At 36.9% G+C, this 18,964-nt stretch overlaps 1 protein-coding gene across 1 annotated transcript; it reads left to right on the top strand.

Moving 5' to 3' along the window:
• The first annotated feature begins 6,544 nt into the window (after window positions 1–6,544).
• On the top strand, window positions 6,545–8,355 carry ppp1r3c2a (protein phosphatase 1 regulatory subunit 3C2, duplicate a). Its single transcript, XM_051686440.1, has 3 exons — window positions 6,545–6,700; window positions 6,852–6,920; window positions 7,208–8,355. The coding sequence occupies exons 2-3, from the start codon at window positions 6,907–6,909 to the stop codon at window positions 8,193–8,195; spliced, it is 1,002 nt and encodes a 333-aa protein (XP_051542400.1). The 5' UTR covers window positions 6,545–6,700; window positions 6,852–6,906; the 3' UTR covers window positions 8,196–8,355.
• The last annotated feature ends 10,609 nt before the right edge of the window (window positions 8,356–18,964 follow it).

Raw genomic sequence — 18,964 nt, 5'->3', positions numbered from 1 at the left:
AACTACATCTCTGCTTTAAAAAGATTTCAATTTAAAATCAGTTGCATTAAAGGTAAATCTTTCTTAAACTGCATTCCGACATAATATTCATTAATGTTGAATCTTAGAAGTTCCTCATGTTTTCAGAAGCAGTTTCACAGAGGGAACCCCTTTAGAACCTGCACTCTCAAAAATAAAAGTTCCAAAGTGACCTTTATGGCCTGATGCCATACGAGAACATTTCAAAGCTTAAAAGAACCTTTTCATCTCTAGTACTTTAGAAAACATGTGTATACTGTAGGTGCTTTAAACAACCTATATGGTAAAGTATCTATAATATAACATCAAGAACTAATCTCCCAAGAACCATATAGCTAATGCAAAAACTAACCCAATACAGTTAAAATGTTTTGTTTTTGTTTTATAAGAAGAGAGTTATTTTGTTTTGTAAAGAACCGTTGAAAGAACTTTTCTTTTTAAGAGACTTTATGAAAATCGTGGTTTTTATCAACCGTCATTACTATTTTCATAATTTAATAAATTGTAATAAATAAAAACAACATACTGATGCTGTTTCTGTTGAGTTATTTTGTATTTGGTGTTTCTATATTCGATGATACACTGTCAAAAGATGATTCTGCCCAGTTAACAGCTGCAAGGCAATAAAATGTGCAATATGCAATGTGACTCTTGCATTAATCATGTTTCTGTGGAGATGTTCTCAACGTCTGTAATAATAATAAAATCAATTTAGAGAACCATAACATTCCTGTTTCAATGCGTGCTACTGGACTGAGAACCTCACCTAAGCTATGTAAAATATAGTGTAATTAGCCAACTGAACACTGTCTATACCCAAACCAAAATTAATTTGTTGCTGACTGCATACCATGTGCAATGTGATCTTCTGTCCTAATGTAGTTTCTATGATTTTTGTTTTCTTTTTTTTTTTTTTTTTCTGTCAATATCTTATTTGGTATTCTAAACCTAGCTAAGTTGAATTAGAGTGTATTATCAGTGTAGGCCTACCTCAACAACATCAATTGCTTGGGTTTTGGTTAAAAACATGGACCAAAGTTTTTTCTTTGTTTCGTTACTTTTTTAATCAGAATTTCAACCTCACCTTCCACTAGTCGTAAAAATACAGTGTTTTAATACATTTTTCTATAGGTTATTTCAACTCCACTTTCAACTAGTTTTAATTGTGAATTTTTAAATCTGAATGTAGTAAAAACTATTAGGTCTGTATTGTCTTTGATCACATTTACATGCACATTCTTACACTGATTATGCATAATAAGCAGACAAGTGGTCATGTAAATGCATTAAATGGCTTTCCTTTATCGATGTAAGGTCATAAACGGCTTAAGAATAACTTCTACTTCATTCTATGAGTAGAATTCACACACTAGGTCAGTAAAAGATGCTTTTTAACCACTTGATGATGATTTAAAGTAATATATGTGTAGTAGAAAATGCGCTTGTCTTGTTTCCATTCTGAATTCATAACACACTATACTATGTGCCGATTACACTGTTTTTGTAATTTATGATGACACTGATACTACTGCAAATATTGGTGAATGAAAGAGTGTTAATGGAAAAAATACAGACAAAAGAATGATGATAGGGGCATATCTTCCTTTGGGCAGATGTGTGAATTCATATCAAACAAATGAGCATTAAAGAGTATATGAGTAGATTTGGTTCCTTTTGTAGATTAATTAAACCAAAAACTGCACGACATGTTTCTGGAAAATGTCTCTACGCGAATGATGTAGGTTAATTTGCACCAGCTCGCTTATGACTGTGCATGCCGATGTGTTCTAGTTGACTGAACTTGACTGACTGAACAACATAAACAAATTTAGCTGCTGGCCTCAAAGTAGGTGGAGCTTCAGGTCACACCTACCGATGACATGGACCAATGGCAGTAAGAAGGTGTTTAGCAGCCAGTAAGAAGTTTTCCTAAAAGTTCGCCTAGACGAGCTGTTATGAACCAACGAAATGAAAGCAAAAACACCTTCTTTTTGGCAAGATTTTGTTCTAAATGACGTCATACCTGCTCATTCTTCAATTTCATATGAAGTATATTGGGGCCTTAAACCGATCGACACAGGTAGATTTTTGCCCATTATCCCACTTTCGAGTTGCATGAAAACACCATTATCTGTGTTCGAACCAGGTTATCAAATATACGCATGTGTTGTGCGCATGCTTCTTTACGGTTTGACATCAAAAGCAGAGAATAACTGGATTATCTCAAATCTCACGTGAATGCAGTTTTCTTGCTTTGTCAGATTTTTTTTAAATAAGATGATTTTTGGGAGATATAAGCATATTGATGCATGTAAATGCGCTCAATGACATTTAAGGCCTAAACATACTCTACGTAAGTACGTGAACGCAGACGCATCTTAGTACGCAAGCTCGATTTCACGTGTCATTGCATTGTGAAATGTGTCAGAGCGCAATTCACAACGTAACGCAAGTACGCACTGTATTCTCAGCATTGCTGCAAGGGGTGCTACAGCTGATTTTCTTTTTTCAGTCAACAACTGTTATGGTGGAGCAGCAATGTGAGGAGAGTTTTGCCGAACCAATTAGATTATACAAACATATTTTCTGTCATCTTTTCAGCAAATACAAAAGAACACACTCCTCAACTGTCGATATGTTGACCCCACCACATCTGGTTTCGTGGCATCTAAAAAACTGTTTTGTCCCTTGTGGTCTGAGGTTTGTAACTGCCAGAGCAACGCAAGAGCGCACATAATGTATGTATAACGGGACCACGCATTGGCCATGTGTTGGCAAAGTGCTCGCGTTTGCGTACTTACGTGAATTATGTTTGGACTTTTACTTACCAGACTGATATCGAGTTCAGAAACAGTACATTGAGTTTTCTTGAGGTGAACTCGGTCTTTGCCTACCGAATTTCAACGCAGTGCCCCAGTGTCCAAAGCAGAAAGTGTTTTTGAATGTAAGAGCACGTGTGAGATCAGTTGTAACATGGTATGGGATCACTTATAATGTCTAATTTCACTAAGCCTTTATTTGTTTTTAAAAAAAAAATTTTTTAAGGCAGTACAAGACTTTTAAATTGCACAATATTATTTTTTATTTTATTTTTTTTACCAAAAATTTCTAAGTACTATTTGAAATGCAACATTACACACAGGTATGACCTGACAAAAGGATATTACCCACACATATTTTGAGAAAAACACCACTGTCATAATTTATTTCATTTTGTGTGCTTTGGGTTGGCAAAAAAAGATAAAACAACAGAATACAATTCAAATTCAAATAAACAACAGCTTATAACATGAGTAAATTGTGTTAGACAACATATGAAAACAACATAAAATGTAGAAAGACTGTTTTAGTTTAACTGTTCAGTCATTTTGAGACATACACACACTGCACTGCCATTTATTGTATCAATATTCATTTACACTCACTTAACTACATTTCACAGTTTATATAATCAATTTCATCATGGCAGATGATTGTAAAAACAGAAGAATAATCAAAAACTGACTTTGGCGTATAAAATGTGGATTGATGTGAAAAGGATGCAGGAAGGTGGTCTTACTGCGAATGTGCATGGGCAGTGGAATTAGCATTTATTCATATTAATAATCACAATAAACTTCTTCTGCCAAGTATTATAGTTCATTAACCTAACTGTAGGCTCAACTTGGCAGATAAACACAAAATAATGTGTGGTCACAGGTGTGCATTTATAGTCATTTTGCAATGGTTTTGAAAGCTTATCCAATCAGAATTTAGAGTCATAACTAGTGGTCGACCGATATGGGTTTTTTTAATGGAGAATTCGGTCTTTCTCCATTCAAGTAGATAGGAGCTGCACTGTCATGACTGGAAATAGCCTCCCGAGTGTGTTCCAAACATGGCCAACAGTGGACTGACTTGCTAGAAAGACTTTGGTTGCACTCACACACTCATGCGGGTCCAGCGAGCAGCTGCAATTTCATGATAGTTTAAACAGCCTGGATCGCCTGCTTGGATTGTCAGGGACTGACGGTCATGATTTGTGAATGAGAGGAACTTTTGATCCTGATCTTGAAGTTTTGATTCTGGCTGATAGAATATGCGCTTCAGAGGAAGATATTAGAGTGCTCTGCGGGAAGAAAACGATGGATTTTCGTCAGGTTCGTGAATGACATCTGTTTAAATGAGATATCTGCATATTTGCAAACGGTATATAATAGAAGTTTTATTGATGATTGCCTTTTATCATTAGATAAAGTTAAAGTTACAGGGAACTGCTGAGGAGAGGCTGATAGATTATGTGTTTTAAAGGTAAATAAATGAGCGCTCCACAGGACACTGGATCTGCTGAAGTTGTGTGAGGTTGGTTTATTACATCTGATTAACCAAAATATGTGCATATTAGCAGACGGTATATATGATATTAGTTTTATTGATCTTTGCCTTTTTCCTCATTAGACAAGACAGTTAAATTTACATGGAACTGTTGAGGAGAGAGAGTGAGAATGAAACAAATCAAATCAAATCAAATCAAATCACTTTATTGTCACACAGCCATATACACAAGTGCAATGGTGTGTGAAATTCTTGGGTGCAGTTCCGATCAATATAGCAGTCGTGACAGTGATGAGACATATACCAATTTACAATAACATCAAATTAACACAACACAATTTAAACATCTGTTATACACATAATTACACTCAACAATATACAAATAATAACATACACTGTACAGTATACAATACGCTGTTTGTTTTTTTTACTATATGGATACACATTATTCAATAAAAATTAAAAATTAAAATATATAAACAAAAGTGTATATATATATATATATATATATATATATATATATATATATATATATATATATATAGAATGTACAGTATTGTACTGTATTGACATTCAGGCTGTCGGTTGATAGTCAGTTGTTAAGAGAGAATATAATATAATAATAATATAATTTATGACAGTCCGGTGTGAGATATAAGAGTAAGGGTAATAAAGTGCAGTGCTGATGTATTTTGATCGTGGGAGATCAAGAGTTCAGAAGTCTGATTGCTTGGGGGAAGAAGCTGTCATGAAGTCGGCTGGTGCGGGTCCTGATGCTGCGATACCGCCTACCTGATGGTAGCAGTGAGAACAGCCCATGGCTCGGGTGGCTGGAGTCTCTGATGATCCTCCGAGCTTTTTTCACACACTGCCTTGTATATATTTCCTGGAGGGAGGGAAGCTCACCTGCGATGATGTGTCTGGCAGTTCGCACCACCCTTTGCAGTGCTTTGCGGTTGTGGGCAGTGCTATTGCCGTACCAGGCAGAGATGCAGCCAGTCAGGATGCTCTCTACAGTGCAGGTGTAGAACCGTGTGAGGATGTGGCGGTTCATTCCAAACTTCCTCAGCCGTCTCAGGAAGAAGAGGCACTGATGAGCCTTCTTCACAACGACTTCAGTGTGGACGGACCATGTGAGTTCCTCAGTGATGTGGACACCCAGGAACTTGAAGCTCCTGACTCTCTCCACTGGTGCTCCATTGATGGTGATGGGACTGTGTTCTCTGTCTTTTCTTCTGAAGTCCAGCACAAGCTCCTTTGTCTTACTGACGTTGAGGGAGAGGTTGTGCTCCTGACACCAGTGTGTCAGAGTGTGCACCTCCTCTCTGTAGGCTGTTTCATCATTGTCAGTGATCAGACCTACCACCGTCGTGTCATCAGCAAACTTAATGATGGCACTGGAGCTATGTGTTGCCACACAGTCATGTGTGTACAAGGAATACAGTAGTGGGCTGAGAACACATCCCTCCAGGCAAACAGGCAAGCACTTTAACATTATGAGCTCAAACGCATCTGACGCAGCTTTGATATACGGACCGTTTAAATTACACTGTTGCATATCAGCCTATTATTTTAGTAACATGATGCACGTAACAACAAAATGCAAGCAGGCGATTTTCGGTGCCCTTAAGAAAAAAAATCGGCTAAACAGGAAAATTTATCGGTCGATGCCGATAATTAAAAAAGTCAGAATATTGTCCGATTTATCGGCCTCGGCGATATATCGGTCGACCACTAGTCATAACTATCTATTTTTAATTGTTCAGTTTATGCTAGGCCAAATGAACTATGTAATGTTTTATGTTATGTATTTATACATTGTGTGTAAAAAAATATTTGTTATTGAGTCACTGTCCAAAATATGGACAAAGAATTCTTTCACAAACTATGTACATACTGTATATGGCAGAGTCACGTATACTGGCTTGTGCAAAAGTTTCTAATACTGTTGTTCATGTTTTTAACCCACTGACTAAAGAAATTATTTCATGAAAGTATTATATTTTGACTCTACAAATCAGAGTACTGAAAGGATTGCGTACAAATCGTCAATCAATCAATACTAACAGATAGCACTTTCGTTGAAATTGTCAGTACGTCATTCATTCAGTACATGTACATTCTGTATGGAGCCCCGCCTCGCACCACCCCGCCCCTCTGCTCGCACCACCCCGCCCCTCTGCTCGCGCTTTTAAAGCCCATGTGGCAACACAGAGTTAGAAGTAACATTGAGTTTGATTAAGGGTTCGTTTCAGACGGCAAACAGTGTTGTTTACTTTGTTGTTTTGCGCATTTCTTTGACATTGTGCACATTTCTACGTTAAAAGTTCGTGGAAAATCCATTTCAGCGCATCTTTCATTGACTGAGGTGAGTCAAGATCTTGAACTGTAATTCTGCATGTTTTAACACTAAATATAATCTTATTTATTGAAATAACTAGTTTTCAGTAAATATATTCAGCCACATGTCTAAGGTTTTAGCTCTCTGTTTACTTAAATTATTTATTTTTCCTTCATAGACATTTCACACTCCACAATTTGTTTGGGATCTGACTTTTCATCTGTAAACCAGAAATGAGCAGCACAAAGTAAGTTGACTAGTTCTTTGCACAACATTAAGTTAACTGTTTGTTCTTTGTTAAGCTAGTCATCAATAAACATGGACTTTGGGATACTTGATTAGAAAATATTTTCACTTTTTTAATGTAATTCTGTTTATGTCATTATGAATTAAAAAAAATGTGTGTGTGTGTGTGTGTGTGTGTGTGTGTGTATATATATATATATATATATATATATATATATATATATATATATATATATATATATATATATTAGAATTGTCTAATTTAGTCTTCTCCATGTGTTTTTACAGACAATACAGATTTAATAGCTACTCTCTCCCAGACCTTGTGATGCCAGTTGACCTCACCATGCATATGCAGATAAGCCCGCCAGTGTCTCAGCTCCTTGGCATGTCCACACTTAGGTCCTCTTCATCCAAGGACCTAAATGTGTCCTCACAGGAGCTTCATCTATCCGGATCTTCCACCCCATCACCTACATCTTCCCTGTCCTCATACAGCTCTGGCAGCTCTCTCTCCTCATATTCTTCTGGCAGAAGCACACCTCGCAAGAAGAAACAGGTAGTGTTTGCTGATGCTAAGGGTCTCCCTCTCACGTCCGTACGCATCTTCATCACTGACCTTTCAGAGCCAGAAACAGAAGATCTTCCACAACCTGAGGAGAGGATGAAGGTACAGTCGTTCAAGCAGAGTGGGAGACTGCAGCTGAAGCTTGGATTTCCACAGCCAGTTGCAAACCGTCAAAGCTTGCAGGAAGCTCTAGTGCAACTAGAAAGCTGTACTGTGATCGAGAGGGCGCTGAGTGGCACGGTACGGGTCCGCAACCTTAAGTTTGACAAGGCTGTCTTTGTTCGCATAACTTTTAATTCATGGCGAAGCCATCAAGATATCCCCTGCACGTATGTGAGGGAACCACATGCAACTTTGGAGACAGACTTGTTTGCTTTTAATGTGTCTCTGCCATCCGAGCTGGACCCAAAAGAACGTCTGGAGTTCTTTGTGGTGTTCCAACCCGGGAATGGCAACTTGCAGCTTGTGGACAACAACAAAGGTAAAAACTACCAGATCTATGTTGAAAACGTGATGCCGGAACCTCGGTTGGTGCAGATGCAGATGCCAGGCAGACGGAACTTTGTTACTCCAAGTCCTAAGCGCTTTTCAGCATGGCCTGCAGTCAGAGGTTATGATATACCTAAGATGAACTATGTGGCATGCAAAAGCCCCCCCATTTTAAATAGAACCTGGGGAAGAATGGCAAATGTAGCTCCATTGTGTTAGATGGGACTGAGACACATGCGGTCCACATGTCTACTTGAACTCTATTTGCATGCCACTGTAGTTACAGACTGAAAGATGTAAGAAAATGGAGAATGGCCATGGATGTAGATTCCAGGAGGTATCCCCCCCCCCCCAATAATTAAAACAAGCAAGTACAACACCCCCCCCCCCCCCCCCCAAATATTCAAGCCAAATCTATGCCATTGAGAATGGCTGACAAATACGTCCCAAAGCTGTATATATCATTGACTTGAATGAACTGTGAATGGACTTCTGGTCTTTCTCCATGTTAGCTAGTTTGCACATACTGTTGAAGAAGTCATGATACATGAAACATGTTAATGTCATGATATTTATATTTTGATTAGTTTTTTTTTTTTTAAATCTATTTTAATTTGCACATTTTACATTTCTTTAAACCTACATTTGTAAGAATACAAATATAAAATTTTGGGGAAAACTCTTGGGCTGTTTTCACCTGTACATAATGCCTTTAATTTGTCTGAAGAATTAAATGTATATGTAAAAGAGATCTAAAAAAAAAAAAAAGTGTCTGTATAAATGTATAAATCCTTTGTATATACTGTATGTATATACTGTATGTGTATATAATTATGTATTTATTTTTTAACTCATTAAAAAGAAAAGGAACATGAACAACTTTTGTCTGATTATGTTCTTTCCAAAAAAAAAAAACAAAAAAAAAACTGCAGGAATTGTGTCAAGGTTATTCTGTCAATTAAATGTAATTGTGCAACATTGTAGCTAAAACATACATTGACCATTAGCTTGTGTACTTGCCTAAGGCTTTACATGCCTTAACAAGTCACATAACTTGATGTAATGTATTATGTCGAGACACTCCTCATGTCTATTATTTTGATGAACCCACACCTAGCAACCAACAAAACAATTTGTGCAGAAGAATGTTTCAGACGTTCTCATGGAATAGAACCATGTCAAGCTTTGAGGATGTCAGCAACACCACACAATATTTTTAACATTACAAACAAGTGACAATAGTTTTAATACATATCAGACATCCACTATTTTTTTACTCCTTTTTTTAACATGATTTAAACAATGATTCTGCAACAAAAACAACACCGTAAACCCTAATATGTTAGCAGAACTCAAAAAATTTGAGGCAAGTTAATAACTCCCAAGTTTAAGTTAATAGAACTTTCAGATTTTAATTGTGTACTACACATGCATGTTAACTGCTATTAACTTAAATATTGAGTAAGCTAACTAATACAATTTGAAAGAACTTAACTTTAAATTCTTTAACTCTTTGGCTGAACTTAATATTAAGTAACCTCCACTTATATATTTGAAGTTAAGAAAACTAACTAGCATTAGCTAGTACAGTGAATGTTAGCATGCTGGATGCATGCTAATTGGTAACAGTACACTTTGATTAGCATAACAATTGCCTAATGTGTAAAGCAATAAAATAAAAATTTTAACTTGTACCTGTCCTCAACCTAACTCATGCTCTACTATTCACCAGAATGGTAACCTTCAGAACTCCAACATAACAGAAACTCTTCTAAATAACACAACAAAACATTAAACACTAACAAGTCTCCACCTTTACATTCATCTTGTACAAAGACACATTATATAATAATTAATTTTAACATTTACTCTCCCTGTCGAGTGTCATGCAAATCATGCTGGGAGATTTTTTACCAAATAATCTCTGATTGATTCAGCGAGTTATTTGTTACATTGATTCAAACGTATTTTTTTATTTATTGCTTTTGTATTATTTCACGGTACCCTACTCTCTCTTATCACATTCAATTCTAACTGCAAACTCTCAACATATACATTTGGTAAAATATTTAGAAGTGTAAAGAAATTCTGGACAATAGGGGGATTATAACAACGGGGTGTCAGTCAAAACACCATGAGACGTGCATCCATTTGCATAATTTATTTCATGACATTATTTATGAGTAACTTCATAGATTGAATCACTGCAGATGTTCACTTGGTGCAGCAGGTTGATATTGTAACTTGAGTTGTAACTTGACACCGCATCTTTTGTAAGCGGCGCGAGATACATGACAGCGGTCAAAGAGGTCTGTCTAATGCACGATTATATACAAAAATAACTCAAATCTTTGTTTTCAGGAATGGTTAGGTCACACTAAGCCTGCTTGTTCTGCTCTCTCTCTCAGAGAACAAACGGAGCGCCAGTGGGCCAAGGGTGTGAGGATTTAAAGTAGACTTTAATGTTGTTGCTGTAATAATAGGCCCCGAGTAACGTAGGGAAGTTGCAGAAGTAGAGAACGAGGCATTTTTGCAGCTTGGTTTCAATAAATGCTTTTTTTGCTTTAGGAATTAAGTTATGATTTCTGAAATGTACAGTATGTTTTTATAATAGAATGACCTCTTATATGTCAAAATATTAAAGAAAATTTGATTCCTCATGATATGACCCCTTTAAAGGCTACCCTCTAATTACCAGCAATGAGTTGCAGGTAATGGTAGATGTTGGCTTCAATTAGAGCAGGGACACATGCAATCAGGGCTCTGTGTAATACATCCAATGTGCCTTTTAGTGTAAAGACTTTTGCACATTACTGTTGTAACAAGGTTCTGGAAAGGAAGATATGGGAACTGATTTAAAAATCAACAAAACTTTAATGAGACACCAACATAAAACTGAAACATAATGACACACACACAGAGCGGCCACATGCATCTCCCTCTCTCTAAGGGGTCCCGGCTCCTCCTTTATCCCTTTCTCACTGATTGGGCAACTCAGCACAGGGTGTGCATCCTCTCGACCCGGCCACACCCTTCTCCTCGTCACATACCCCCACCGTTACACCCCAGGCTGCAGAAACCTCCTGACTTACCCCCCCCCCCCCCCCCCCCCGTGCAAAGGCAAAATGCAGTAACTATACTTTTTCTTGTCTCTTAGATGATATCTGTCCTATGACAGATGGGTTTGCCTTCACTCTGCTCAGATTCAGAGGAAATGGAGTGTAAAAAATGAAGTAGCTGCAAAATCCACAATTAAACCAAATAACTTTAAAGCCATTTTTCTCAGTTTTAGTGTAGCTGTAGTTTTGTCTTTGCAGGGCAGAAGAGCAATGAATGAAACGCAAAGAATGACATATTACTTGATCAACATTCTTTGTAGTCTCTAAAACAACATCCCAATTAAAAAATCATTGCCTTTTGATTATAGAGGTTAGGTTAGGATTGGATTATGGTTAGAGCTAGGAATGTTGTTAGAGGTTAAGGTTAGCTAAAAAATGTTGGTCCAGAGTGCCCTACATGTGTAAATCACACTCATGTAAATCATGCATTGCCTCACACCACACATTCAGATAAGGGCTATGTAAGCCAATATGGTCCACATGAGCAGCAGATGACATGAAAGTTCCTCTTACATGAGTTTCACATTCTTTCCTACATGATGCTGAACCAATATTGGGAAATTAGATACTGTACAACAGGCATGAGAATAAAATGTTTCATGGCTGATGGTGTAAATTGAAGGAATCTGTTCTCCGCCTCCCTCAACTAACCACTCTGTGGTTAGTTCAGCCCAGTGGAATGAGGTAAACAGACTGGAATGTTCTTGTAGGTATGGGAGTCTGTCACTTGTATAGCAGAACATCTGCTGTCCCATTTTTAATGATGTCAGAAGCTAACCTGTTCTATCTCTAAGCAACCTACATCCACCACCTAATTCCACCCCTAAACACGTGCATACAGCAGCAATTCCTTCTATGGTATACTAAGGCTGTGACTCAGACTGCATTCCTACATGCAAACATCTTGTCACCTATCATTATATGTAATGGAGTTCTTAGAAAGGACATACTGTAGTTGCAGTGGGCAACTGGGGGCATGGTTTAACGTGAGGGGAAACAAATCCTGTTTTCCCATTTATTTGTGCAGCAGACTTAACTGCATATTTTATTGCAAATAAAATAATTAATGAATAAATTCAGTCTAATGATTATGTTCCCCTACACCAGTGTATGATGCATTGCAGACTGCATGTATCAGATTTAATTGAAGGAAATATTGATCATTATTGGTGATTTTATCCATTTCAACAGTTAAATTATGATGGATTTATGTTGATAAAATAACATCAGAGCATAATACATGATTTCTATGTACACTAAAAAAAGCTGTTGGTTTAACTTAATTCAATTTGTTAGATGACCAGTTTTATGGAATGTACTAATGAATATTTTTGTGTTGCATTTTCATATTTTAAGATAAAAACTCTGGGTCTGGGACAAGGGCGAAACAATAAAATCTATACTTAAAAGGCATTTTAAATAGTAAAATAAATTATGGAAGCATGTTACAATGTTTCCAAGACAGTTTTACTGTAATGTGACCTTCATATAAGATAAATATTCACAGATGAACCAAAATATTATGTCTAATATGCTGTTGGTCCTCCACGTGCCGCTAAAACAGCACCGACCTGCTGAGGCATGGATTCTACAAGACCCCTAAAGGTGTCCTGTGGTATCTGGCACCAAGACATTAGCAGCAGATCCTTCAAGTCTTGTAAGTTGCGAGGTGGAGCCGCCATGGATCGGACTTGTTGGTCCAGGATTGAGATCGGATTGAGATCTGGGGAATTTGGAGGCCAGGGCAACACCCTGAACACTTCAACATGTTCCTCAAACCATTTACGAACAATGTGTACAGTGTGGCAGGGCGCATTATCCTACTGAAAGAGGCCACTGCCATCAGGGAATACCATTGCCATGAAGGGGTGTACCTGGTCTGCAACGATGTTTAGGTAGGTGGCACATGTCAAATTGACATCCACATGAATGGCCAGACCCAGGGTCAAGAGGAGAGAGAGAGAAAAGTAAAGAAAATGCTCTTCTTTGGCTCAGACGTGGACTCATCAGACCAGGCGACCTTCTTTCTCTGCTCTAAGGTCCAGTTCCGATGCTCGCATGCCCTGAAAATAGAACCTGAAATGCCTTTTAAATGAGTTTTCCCTCTTTCATTCTTTCCTCTCCTACATGCTCTAAGAAAGGGACAGGGGGACCATTGTGAGGGCCAAACCTCACCTGGGGTGAAGCAATATTACTTAAATAGATACCACAGGCAGTAGTAAGAGGTTTCATGCTTGGATGTTGTGAATCCAGTTTTAGGCAAGTAATATGCAGGGAAAGCCTCTCTCATTTCTCCACCTCCCTTAACTTTACCCTTGATCTAATGACAGATGTGTATGATTTGTTCAGCCCAGGGGAGTGAGATGAACAGACTGGAATGTTCTTCTATGTGTGGGAAGTTGTTATTTATGCCTCTCTCTCTCAAACTTGTCATCTTAAGTTATCTTTGTATTTCCGAGGTGTCTCCCCTCCATACAAGTTTATATTATTAATGATGTCAGAAGCAAACTTGATCTACCTCTGAGTGACCTCCGACCTGCATTCAACCTTTTACACTCCTAAACACACGTGCACACAACATAGCACTTTTTTTCTCTATAAAATTAACTGTCTTAAAACACACTTTTCACACTCTCACTAGTTTCTTTAATTTGTCTATTAACCATTTCTAACAGTCTATTTTACAGGTGTTTCTTTAACTTCGGGGCCTCTTTATGTCCCATGCAGGGGCTGATTATTATGACATGAAGATTTAAACTTTTTTCTTTTTTGGTATATAAAAAATGTATTTTGGGTACTTTTTAAATGCCTTTTATATACAGATTTTATTGTTTTATAGGGAAGTAAAATAATGACATAAGTATTCATAGTTTTAGCCTTGTCCCAGACCCAGAATTTAAATGTTAAATTATGAAAATCCATTATAAAAACACAAATTATTACATTTTTAAAGTTTTGATAATTTAAACATAGAGTGAACTTAACATAAATAATTTCAGTATTTTCTGTGGAAAAAATGTTTTCTATCAATTTCCATCACATCATCATCATTTCCATCACACCAAACAATTTTCCCCAACAAAGTTTTTTCAAAAGTAAGTGTACTTGATAATCAAGTCAACAAAAGTGTCAGTGAAAAGTGATTTGTTTTGTCAGACACCGTCTGTTACCTCTCTCTTTCTTTAACCTCTTCCTTGCTTTCATGCTAAGCCTCTCATAATTCAGTATGATATGACTCATTTTTATATCATGAAGTAACAGCACCAGCTGGTCTCAAGTGCATTCCTACCTACAAACATCTTATCTACTCTTATTGTGTGTAACTGAGTTCTTAGACTCAGGTCTCAGCAATCATCATGCGAGGAATCAGGCCTCATGAAACATTACATCATGTCTTCCTATAGCAAAGAACACTGTTTTAACACAATTATGCTGAATACATCTCATGTGCATTCAAACTGATCATGAATATAAGCAGAGAAAATAGGTGTATTCTATCTGTAAGATCTAATCACATATTTATATACACGATTTGAGATATCATGCATGTCTGTTGCACAAACAAAGCAGGTCGAGTTGACCATTTAATACTTAGGGTGAAGTGTTTGTCCAAATCCCAAACTCTACATTTGAGCAATAGTTATAGTGGCGCTTGCTGTATACATTTATTTCCCTACCAGTTCAGATGCCCACCAGAACCCTATTCTCTCTCCCTATGTCACCCCTCATCATACATTTAAAGGAATATTTTAGGTTAAATTCAAGTTAAGCTCAATCTACAGCATTTATGGGATAATGTTGATTACCACAAAACATTATTTTAAGAGACATGGACCCTAGGTAGAGGAAATTAGACCACCTATAGTGCAGAGTCTTATTTTATAGACAAAGAGAAGAGTGTTTTGGGTTGGCCTTAGAGAGAAAATGGAGGTCAGAATGTCAACAAGGTCCGTCAGGTAGAGATGACCCCAAACCACTTAAGTCACTGTGCACCAGAAGTAGGTCTTTACTGTAACTTCACTCTGGATTATATTGGTAGCTTGTGTTATTGTTCCAGGACTGGGGAGATGTGAGCTGCCCCACTCAAGTGAAGACTCTGACAGTGCTGTATTGAAGTACCTGAAGCTTGTTTACATCTTTTGCAGGCAGTATACTAAGGACAGCATTGCAATAGTTGACACAACAGGGCACATCGCAAGAATTCTTGCAAATTCAACCAATATCTGCATTATTTGCGGCAGCTTGCAATTTTGTATAATTTCCGCAAAGTTTACGCAAAAAAATTAAATCTCAAGGAATCCCATCGCTTTCCTTCATGCTTGACACCGGAAAAATGCATGTTGCCTGACGCAGTCGCAACATATCCAAATGCACAGCTGCAACTGAATCATCTCCATAGTAGCAGTGTAAGCGTCTCTGTCTCGTCTCCTCCACGTTGTGCGTTCACAATCAAAATCCTTGTCTAAACTTTTGCGGGATCGCAGACAGCACACATGCCACATACACCACAGCAAGCCGTTTATACAAAGTAACCCTAACATTCACTTAAAATCCCCATTAGTTGTGTAGTAAAATGTGATTTGAATTTGAAGTGCTTAATACAGTAGGCTACTAATATGAAAATAGCAATATGCTTCTATGCTGATAATAAATGTTCATAAATGTTTTTTACTAAAAAAAGGTCACATATATACATATATGCAACATATATGTCAATACATGACAAAAATGGCCATTTTCATAAAATAAAAAAATTCAAAACATTTGTGGAATTTTTATTTGTACATAAATGCTCAAATATATGAACTCTAATTGTATTTGTTTGTATATGGCCATATATCAGATTTCAATATTAGATGATGTAATAATTGCAACAGGCCCAATTACTGAATCCTCATTTGTGTTTTTAGTTGACAGATTTATTGCATGTCTATTTTAAACTTAGAGAAGCTTTCTTGTATTGTCTGAGACAGAACATTTTAATACAAAAATAATTAAGTGTCTTCCAACACCCACAGGTTTCACCTAAATGTATGGTATTTTTGTGTGTAATTCTTTTTTGTTTTTTTTTTGCTTGCTAACTGAATAGAAAGTTATTGTGCACTAAAATATTTACATGTAACTGCATTTACAATGTAACTAACACAATTACAGAGGTATATAACGATGATTTGTGAGTTTTCACTGCAAAACAACACAAAAAATAAAATAAAAAAAATTGCATTGCAAAATTTGAGAAAAGCCGCAATTCAGTCATTTTGGTCCGCAAAAATCAGGAAAAGGTGCTCTTAAATCCTGGTGGGACTGAATAAATGGCAACAAACACCAACTTCCAGTGGTTTTTGGGGTTGGCTGGAGTGTGGGTGTTTGTTGGGGGCAGTGTGAAAATTATAGTTATGTTTCCCATTATACAACAGTTGGTTCCAGTACTCAAATCTGATTGGCCAAAGAGTGTTCCAAGCGTGCTGATATTCAGTATTACAGCTCTTGAATGCTTTACTGTTTGAATGACTCCTCTTGTGTTCATGGCAGTCCAAACCAGAATATGATAGCAATGCAGAGAGCTAGAGATGGAGATTTTGATTTATCACAGTGACTCAAATCTTTTGAATACACTAAAAAGATGAATTCAGATTTGTTCACTGTTTTGTTCTGTGGCCTTTTCTGTATATTACTTCCAGTACGTGGTGGGAAATGAGCGTATTTTATGTGTTATTATAGGTGAGTTATGGAATCGTTCACGCAAACTGATTTGTTTAAAACACTGAAGGTGGTATTCACTATGAATTAATTGCACCCGGTAGAATTGCTGGTAATTTGGTTTAGCGCCCATCCCGCACAATTTCACAAACGTGCCCACAAATCCCATTGCTGCAGAACACAATTTACACGCAATTCCAATCAGTGCTATGTAGCTATGTAGTTCTGTTAGAACTGAACAGAATCTCTGACTACTGTGATCCAGACACCTGAATTATCTCTTTAACATGCCAAATGTGCACTTGAATTCACCACACATCTAGAAAAATATGCCAGGTTATAACGCTCTTCTCCATCATTTGATCAATATTTGATGAATTACTGCTGATATAATTTTGATAGAAAATGTACACAAACATCTCTTTTAAACAAGGAGCTGCTTTCATCTGGCAGTATCGTGCAATGTAAATTGTGCCAGGCAATTTTTGTGAATGAAGCACAATATATAATAAGCCTAATTTGTGTTTTGTGCAAAAGGAATGACAACTTAATTTCAATACTCAAGACGCAGCACAATATCAATGCAGATTGCGCCTGCTTAAACTGGATTGCGGGTGATTAGTGAATACGACGCAGGGCTTTGCACTGAAAACCATGCACAATAGTGGCACAACTGTTTAGTGAACTCGCCCCCAAGTTGTTCATGACCAAAACAAAGAAGGTAAACAACGATGCGTTCACTTGAAGGATTCGCTTAAAAACACTGATTTGTACATGAACAAATCACCAATACAGTTGTGTGATTTTGCCTGAAGCAAGCAGAAGTGTTCTGTGTCTGTGTTTTCTCACTCCAAAAATACACAGAGTGGGGCTTCTCTCACCATTTGAGGGGGTTGTTTGAAAGTCTGAGCATCTCTCACTCTACAATTGCTTGGAGCAAGGAGGGGAAGTGGACCCTTTTCACAGACTGTGTTATGTGTTTCCAACTTTTTAGCAGTGTTAATCTAGCACTTTTTTACATTTTCAGTTTTTTTATTATTTAATGTATATTTATAACATCCTGTGTTATCCAAAAAATAAGTTAACACTGCTTCAATTGAGTTTCAAAGGCATCTGTATCTCATCTGACTGCCCTAATCCACCACTTTATATTTTTCCTCTTTTGGAATGTTGTGGAAACATAATAGTGTATTTATCCTTTTGCTGTAAAATAATATTTGCTATGCTCTTCCATTCACCCACAAAGAAGTTTTCCCCGCTTTAGTTTACTTCAGTTTTTCAAACCCGAATATCCAGGGTTTTTGCAGAAAGCGGCATTCTGAAACGTCATGTAAACAAGAACGCTGATTTCCTTACGTCGTTTAAGGGATTAAGAGAATGTGGTTTAACACACTTGGATTTCTCATTGAGAACGTGGCTAATGTGGCCATGTAAACACATAAGCTGCGTTCTGATGGGTGTTTGAAGACTGCGCACGTGCGTGAACACACCGAATAACAAACGTTACAAGATGGAGCCAACAGCAAGTCAACACAGCGGAAAGAATTTAACATTTCTGGGAGTGCAGTGGGAAAAGCACATACACTATAAACTATACCCATTTATACACACCAATGTAAAATATCGATGATCCCTCACGTTTGCGTATATGTGCTTGTACATTGAAGGAATCCCGGAGTTTTACATAAAGGGAAACCCCACTATTGAAGTGCAATTCTGCTACAAATCGTTTAAAAAACATACTAAATGGAACTAAAAGTTTTTTTGAAAATGTAAAAATGCAGAAAGTTTTTTGTGAGGGTTAGGTTTAGGGGTAGGGTTAGGTTTAGGGGCCGGAAAGCAGGATCCCTTTAGCCTCGAGGGCCTCACTCTTTTTTTTATTTTTTATTTAAACATATTTTAATTACTTTTTATATTAATGAGGTGAGTAGACTATGCTATATGGTATTTAATACATTATGGACACATGTAACTAACACAAGGAAAAAAATATTTTATATATATATATATATATATATATATATATATATATATATATATAGCAAAATTCTTGTAAAAGTGTGGTTCTTTAAAAAAATAAAAACTGTTTTATACTATAATTACAATGATCATATATAAGCCAACACTGTATGTTTTTTGTTTGTTTGTTTTAAAAGATCCACACTTTTA

The sequence above is a fragment of the Myxocyprinus asiaticus genome, chromosome 43 (genome assembly GCF_019703515.2).
Source record: "Myxocyprinus asiaticus isolate MX2 ecotype Aquarium Trade chromosome 43, UBuf_Myxa_2, whole genome shotgun sequence".
Classification (NCBI taxonomy): Eukaryota; Metazoa; Chordata; class Actinopteri; order Cypriniformes; family Catostomidae; genus Myxocyprinus; species Myxocyprinus asiaticus.
This window is presented reverse-complemented; position numbering and strand designations above follow the sequence as displayed.